At 26.6% G+C, this 8,309-nt stretch overlaps 1 protein-coding gene across 1 annotated transcript in view; it reads right to left on the bottom strand.

Annotated features, from left to right (window-relative positions):
- Nucleotides 1–3,007, bottom strand: part of LOC107477202 (serine carboxypeptidase-like 34) — a 12,789-nt gene extending 9,782 nt beyond the window's left edge. Inside the window, exon 1 of the mRNA XM_016097187.3 lies at nt 2,629–3,007. Within this exon, the coding sequence (XP_015952673.1) occupies nt 2,629–2,902 (274 nt within the window). The 5' untranslated portion in view covers nt 2,903–3,007. The remainder of the gene's footprint in view (nt 1–2,628) is intronic.
- Between the last annotated feature and the right edge of the window lie 5,302 nt (nt 3,008–8,309).

Here is an 8,309-nt window from a genome sequence, read left to right as displayed (position 1 = left end):
GAATCCAGTCTAAACTTTTTCACCAACTCTTATCCAGTATAACTAATTAATTTTTTTTTTAATATTACCACTATCAATGACTTAATATTGATGGCAATTTTTAAACTATTTTTTAATTTAGTAATGACGTACATTTAATTATTTTCTTAATATACGTGTAAATTTAAAATTGGACTCATCATTGATATACTAGATACAGAATCATACCTTCTATAGGAACAGATATATATGTTCATAATATGAAATATTTTTTCTAATATTTTTATTTTTTAGATTATGGAAAAAATAATTAACATACCTTTATCTTCTGTTTTAATTATTTTTAGTTCTGCTTTTTATAAAAAAAAAATTCAGAAAATAGAAAATATAAAAATGTCAAATATCACATATTATTTCACAAATCAAAAAGAAATTAAAAATTTCAATATGACTTAGGATGGATCTTATTAGTGATGTGCTTAAACTTTTTAAGAGAATCAATTACCTTTGGTAAAACAAAATATTCATCATGAGCTTATACACTTTTGACTTTAAAAATTATTAGGGAGTGCTTTTAAATTGAAATTATTTGTAAAAAACTGAAAATATTTATAAAATTAAAATGTCTAATATAATTTTATTAAACACTATTATTATTGTTTATGTTTATTAAAAATTATTTTTAATTTTTATTTTATTTTATCAAATATATATGACTTCTACATACAACTTTCAAAAAATCATTTTTAAGAAACTAAAAAGAATAAAAAACTTTTGAAAGTATATTAATTTTATGAAACACACCATTATTAGTCCATTACTATCAAGGATAATCATGATATTGTGATGAAGTGTTTGTGACATAAATCTGGGCATTATTAACATAGTGGCGTGTACTTGGCAGCTTGTTAATTTCATGTATGTGTCTTCATCCATGATCGTTTTGAACGGATCTAGTTTTTTTAATGCAATTATTGTTTCCAACTAACTTAATATATTACACATATATAGTACTGTCAGTCATTGTTCCTGATTGATATGAATATACATACGTACTAAGACTACTAACTATAATAATTTTTTAATTTAAATTTTAATTAATATATGAAATTATATTAAATTTTTTAATTTTTATAAATATAAGTCAATTTTTAAAAGCTATTCCTTAGATGTTTTTAAAAACACTCATTGTGTTTGTACCTCTTCAAAAAAACTTTATCAAATTAAATGTAATATTAAATAATGCTATATATCCAAATATTTTAGTTAATCAAGTTCAACCAAATTTATTTGACATAAAAAAAATTAATTATAAATAACATTATTCTAAATTTTATACTCTTATCATTTAATTTAATTAGACTTTATTCATAAAAATACTCAAATATATAATATTATTTATTAATATTCTATATTTCTAATTTTCTATTAAACTAACTATCTGCATTGTCATACTCATTTTATTCTTTTTTTTTTAAGCACACAATCATTCCATACAATTAAAACTGTTAATAAACTCCAAAGGCTGCTACCCAATCGAAAATTTGTCTTGTATGCTTATTTTATTTTGGACAAATTAAAAATCTCTTGGTCAATATATAACCAACACTCTTAGATAGTGTTTCTTTTGAAGTACTAGAACAAAAATTAGAAAACTAATATCTGATTTAAAGATTAATACTACAATTTTAGTCTTTATATCTCCAAAATTTTAGTATTTTATTATTTTAAAAAAGTGAGGACATAAGAGATTGAAATTGTTAGCACTTTAATAACATTCTATACTTAAAATATCTCTATTTCAATTAATTAATTTTAATTTTAATTTTTGTACAAATTAAATTAAAATTTCGTTTTTATTTCAATCTTTGTCTTTCACTTTACACCAAACATAATACTACAACTTATTTCAATCTCTATTTTTAAGTTTTTGTCTTTCATTATGAGTCTTTCATTCAAACGCTACCTTCAAACATTCTTGAATAACATGCATTAAACCTTTTTTTTAAATATCTTTTATTATATATAATTTACAAAAAAAAAATATTTCTACTGTTTTAAATATTAAAACTTACATATTTAATCTATAAAAAGATTGACTAAATAGGTGCGTCAGTTCTTATTAATAAGCTAATGAATTTAATGTAATAATACAGATAGAAATTATATTAATATCATGAGTAGATGCGAATGTGTTAAAAGTTAATAAAAAGTATAAAATTTGAGTGTACGTGGTAATGAAGATTTTGCCAAAGGTATTAGAATCTAGAATCAGCATTTCTGACTTTTGTGAAATGAAATACCAGACAATTGAGGTTTTAGTTCAAGCGCTAAATTATGTGCCTCTTGATACGTTGTATCTGAATTTGTAATGTAACTTTTAAAATTAGGGTTGTTTAAGTAGCGGTTCAATGAATTGAAATTAGAAAAAGTTTAGGGATCAATAATTTTTGTATTTTTTTAGTTAGTACTTAATCATAAAAAAAATGAGTAACCTTTTATCATTAAATATAATCTCGTACTATTAAAAATATTATTAATAACCAATTAATAATTACAAAATATTAAAATTACTGACTCCTAACATTCCTCTTGAAACTGTATACTAAACAGAAAGAAAAAAACAGAGCAGAGGAAATAGATAGATACCTCCATTGAGCCATAGAAGGAGTGGTTTGTGTTCAGGTTTGTCGGTAGCCTCGAAGAACCAGTAGAAGAGTGCTCTTCCATGAGTCTCATTGACTGTGATGTAACCAGCGTATTGCTTGAATTTCACCACAGGCTGCCCCGGTAGCCTGTAAACTCTATCAGCCTCTTGTTCTGCCACCACCGAAGAAAACACACCCAAAGCTTCATTGCCAAATAGCAACAACAAAACCAAAACAATATTATTATTGAATCTAATATCTGAACACAAAGCCATATCTGATATCTCACGAATGTGGCTTGTGCTTTGGTATAAATAAGGATAAAGAGGTAATTAATAATTATATTATATATTAATGAAACTCATGTATGTGTAGTTTAGTATTTATCTTGTGAAAACTACTTTGTTATAAGTAGTAAGTAGTGTGGATGGCATGAACTGTACCACATATATATATATATGAAAGAGGGAAATTTATTAATTAATTTGTGTATGTATTTTGTGATTGGCTCATTGCTTTCAATACAATCAATACGAACAAGATGGACTTTTTCAAACCTGTTTAATGTTTATTCATTGATTGGATAGGATATGATCCTACGGCCATCATTTGCGGACTCGTCAATTGCTTTTCCTTTAAATCTTTGAATATTCTCCTCCAATGCATTCGGATCAATTCATCTTGCGTTTCTTCATCTACTTAATTAAATTTAGATTATAATAATTAATTAAAGAGTCGTAACAAATATTGTTTAGATTTTTTTTTCTTTAATTTAGAAACTGGCATTCGACTATAGTGAAGGCAAATATTCGGGACATACATACAACACTTAATTATGTAGGGAAGTTTTGTAACAGTTTTGTTCTTCAAGTATTGTATACTTGTATGAGTTTTTTTTTTTTTATCTTTTTATTTGTTGCAATTAGGTGAATAAATAAAAGAAAGGTTTGGTTAATAAAAGAAGGAAAAAAAAGTTTCGTATATATATACACACACAATTACACATTTCTTTTGTGAAGCATTAAAAAATTAAAACAAATAGATTGACTATATATTTGTATTAATAATTGTTTTTTTATTATTGTATTAATAATTGTTGAGTTTAAAAAAAAGATTTTATTATTTATTGTTATGATAAATATTTAGTTGATTGATTAAGAATTTATTCTAATTTATAGTGTAATTATTTGTGTTATTAAATTTTAGGATTAGCATTAATATGTATGGTGATTTGATTTGATTTGGAAAGAATTAACTATATTAAGAGTAATACATCAAAGAGATTAATGCTACCAAATAAAAAAGAAAACAACCATGACATTAATATTATGTCCATTTCTCTCGTAATTATCAACATTAATCTCTTTAATATCTTGTTCTTAATGGTTGATTCTTTCTAAATCAAATCAAATTACTATATATATTAATGTCAATCCTAAAACTTTGTAACATAAATATCACACTATAAACTGGAATCAATTTTTAATCAATCAACCAAATATTTGTCATCACAATAAATAATAAAAAAATTTTCAAACTCAATAATTTTTTCTTTCATAGTTGTAAAAATCAAACTGAAACTACTGGTTTGATCAAAAAATTAATGAATTGTACTAAAATTCTAAAAATCGGATCGATTATCAAACCATTTTAGTCACTGATTCATTAGTTTATTGGTCTAACCAATCTAACCGTGATTAAACCAAAAAATTGTTTCATAATAAAATAATAAATAAATTATAAATAAACATCTTAAATATCTTTCAAATTTAAAACCCTACGTAAAATATCACCAACTAAATGTAATTAATAATCAAAATATGCAATAACTTACTACAAATTTGTTGATAATTAACATAATTATACTTCTATTAAAAATAGTTGGATTGAATTATAATGCACAAGTTAAAGATAGAGAATATTGTCTTAATGTAACTAAGTCAAAAAATAAAACAAAAAATGATAGTGTTGCACAATAAACACACAACAGAGTCCAAAACAAACATAGAACACAACAGAGGCTGAAACAAAAAGAATCCAACACGGAGGATGGGTAGCAAGTCGGTGGAGATCAAGAACGGGACAGTGCAACCAAATAATGAAAACAGAATTTTGTTTATATAACAAAACAATCAAAACATGAATCATACAGTCATTAATTGCAAAATTTTTTTTATAAGAATAAAACGATAAAATCATGAAGCATATAATAAATCAAAGGATCACTAATTACAAATCTTTTAAGATTAAACCGGTCCAACCGACTGATCCAATCCGATTTTTATAACATTGAATTGTACACTAATTCGATCTAATTTAGTGTTTTAACCATTTAAAAAAATAAATCGGTCAATAGAAAGACCAGATTAACAACCACTACACCAATTTGTTTTCTATCTTTTATGCTTTTTAAAGTATATATTTTAATTTTATATAATATCCTAATTAATACACACATATATATATATATATACACACACAGAAATATTTAATTCAACATTTTTTATATTCAATATTTTAAATTAATTATTTTTTAATTGCATATAATTATAAACATAAACATTAAATTTTATTAAATATCTATAAATTAAAAAGTAAATAAAAATACTTTTATTAATCATAAAATACTTTTGCTATTTATAATTATATGATCTATTAATATTAATTTTTTTAACACATACTTAAATAATGTAATAAGTACAAATTAATTGATGAATTACTAAAATAAAAAATAGTAACTAATTTAATATAAAAATAAAATAAAAATTATTTATTTTGAAAAAAAAAACTTATATGTATATATATAATTATTTAATTATATACTGATACTCAAACTTTGAAATTACTTTTTGATATAGTTCATGAATTGGTATTCTTATTTTGTTAAATTAAGATATTATTATAGTAGTACTCACTAATTTTATATCTATTTTTATATTAGTTACTTTTAGAATTTGAGAGTTGATCAACAAATAATCTCTTTGAGTGAAAGTACTTTGTAGTAAGTATGACTGCAGGGAAACATTGATACCTACTGTAAAGCTAAAAAATAGTAGCTCTAATATGTGAAGGTATCGTTAAAATATGGAATGAATTCACACCTCATCTAATTTGGAGGGTAGGTGACGATACCTAGAAGCTTATCATTCTAAACCAAATTCTACCTAGTAAAACTATCGTTATGATAACATCAATTAAAGCACTCTAATGGAATTTAGGAGATGATATGATTTGTTGGATCCCCTCAAGTACATGAATTTTTTCTATTAAATCTACATATTTAGTAATATACCAATCCAACCTAAGCAGTGTGTTTTCTTTTGATGAAATATGAAAACTCAAATTTTTTCAACGTCTGAGAGCCTTCACTTGGCTTCTATCTCAAAATGTCCTCTTAACTAATGAGATTAGAGCTAGAAAAAGACGAACTGAAGTAACAGGTCCAAGATGTTCAAATAACCACGAAACCTTGTTCCATGTTGTGCGTGATTGCCCTTTCATCAGCAGAACTTGAAAGAGCTTGGTAGCAATATTTCTTTCAGACAGATACCCAACTCTGGCTAAAAGAGAATTTGTGAAGCCCTCATAATAGAAATAGAATCAGTTGGCCCATTATTTTCATCACCACCTGCAACCTAGCATGAAAAAGTAAAAATGAACTCATATTTCAAGACTCCCCCTCTACCCCTGATATATTACTTAATCAAGCTATTTACCTGGCCAAGAACTACGAGGATTGTTTCGCCATTTTTGAAGCTGGGGTTTCAATACTGAGTACCAGTAGAGAATATATGATTGGATGAAAACTCCCAACTAAGGATTGGTTTAAGTTGAACGTTGATGGTTCAGTTATCCCCCACCGGCAAGCATGGGGAGTTGTGGTGGTCTGATTAGGAACTGTCAGGGCAGAACAATTACAGGATTCATGATGAATTTGGAGAATTGTTTGATCACTTTGGCTGAGATATGGGGTTTGTACGCAGGGATTAAGTTGGCTCGTGACCTAGGCATTGAGAAGCTCCTGGTTGAGACGGACTCCCTCTGCGCTTCCAATTTTATCCAGAACTTTACTTCCTCAAGAGATGCAGAAACCCCCTACCGCACGCCATCAAGCTACTTCTTGCTCATTCATGGGATGTTCGCATCTCCCATATCTACAGAGAAAGGAATTTCTATCCGGATTTGTTGGTTAAGAAGGTTCATCTTTGTCAGATTGGGCTCACCTGTTTCTCTTCTCCTCCGACGTTCCTTTCTACGACGCTTATGACGGATGCCTCTGGGGTTAAATTTATCAGAATGATTTTTATTTAGTTCTCTGTTTTTGGGCTTTATGACCCTTTACTCGTAAAAAAAAGAATTTGAGAGTTGATTATTCTTGAAATATTAATAAAGATATGTATTTTAAATTTTTGACTATTTTTTTTATGTAGGATCGAATTAATCAATTGAACCAACAAAATAGTAACCTAATTAGTTCGATCACTAGTTCGATTATGATAATTATATATCTCTTGATCACAAACATTTTAAAAGAGCATTTAAAGAAAATTAATAAAAATAGGATAACCTCCCTTTTATTTACAAAAAAATTTCTGTGAGTCCAAAGATTTAAGCTCCCTCATAATAGATGTAGCTATACAATAATTATGACAATAAACCCAAATCATCCAAAATAAAGCCAAATAAAAAATTCGCAAAACATTTTTAGCATAAAGGTTTATAGCATAAACCATAAGCCTTTCTATCCTTATTTTCTCTTTATTCCAATTACTCCTCTTTTTATCATGAAAGGGAGCAAATTAAATACCTACAAACTGGGGTGGCAAGTGAGCTAGTATGTACCAAGGCGTTATAGTTTAAATGGCATAGTCTCCCCATATTCAATTAAGAAGTTACAGGTTCGAGTCTCTTATCATTGGTAAAAAAAAAAAGTGAGCTAGCATGTTCTGTACTCCCACTCCCACCTCACCTCATCAAAATCCTGCCCTGTAAACTTATAATTTCACCAACATCTCAATAAATTTATAATTTTTAAAGACATAAAAAATTATATTTTAAATTTACAAACACTAAAGTATTTATAATCTTAAATATCTAAAACATAATCATTAACCAAATTTTTTTAAATAAAATAACGAAATCAATATTGTCCGACACAAAACATTGCCCAAAATATATAATTAAATATTATTCAAATCTCTAATCAATCAAATATAGTCAAAATTATAATTTAAAGTAAAATGAACAAACATTTCAAATACGAATACAAAAGTAATGTTTCAAATTCAATTATCATCTTAAAGCCAAAAGTCTTGCCGGACAAACTCGTCCCGTCCTGCCAAAACCCATTGATTAAGCGGTGCGTATTAAGCAAGCTTTCATATTATAGCGATCTTAAATTTCTAGCTCGACTCGCTTTTTTGTGTGAGTTATGTGAGTCGGCATAGCGAATCTCGACCTGTTTGCCACCCCTACCTGCAAGCATAGGTTAGAGACCACAAAAAAATTAGAAAAATAGTAGCAGTAAAAAAATATGAATTAGAAGCAGCATATGATCACATAACAAGACGTATGGCCTTTTCATCATCTTACTTATCTCAGAACATATTAAGACCTTAGAATATTGCTTAAAGAGGTAAGAATAGCAGATACAACATTGGTAGTATGACTTTTAAGCCATAT

This window comes from Arachis duranensis, chromosome 3 (assembly GCF_000817695.3).
Source record: "Arachis duranensis cultivar V14167 chromosome 3, aradu.V14167.gnm2.J7QH, whole genome shotgun sequence".
NCBI classification, from domain to species: domain Eukaryota; kingdom Viridiplantae; phylum Streptophyta; class Magnoliopsida; order Fabales; family Fabaceae; genus Arachis; species Arachis duranensis.
The sequence above is the reverse complement of the archived record's forward strand: the minus strand, read 5'-3'. Positions and strand labels throughout refer to the sequence as shown.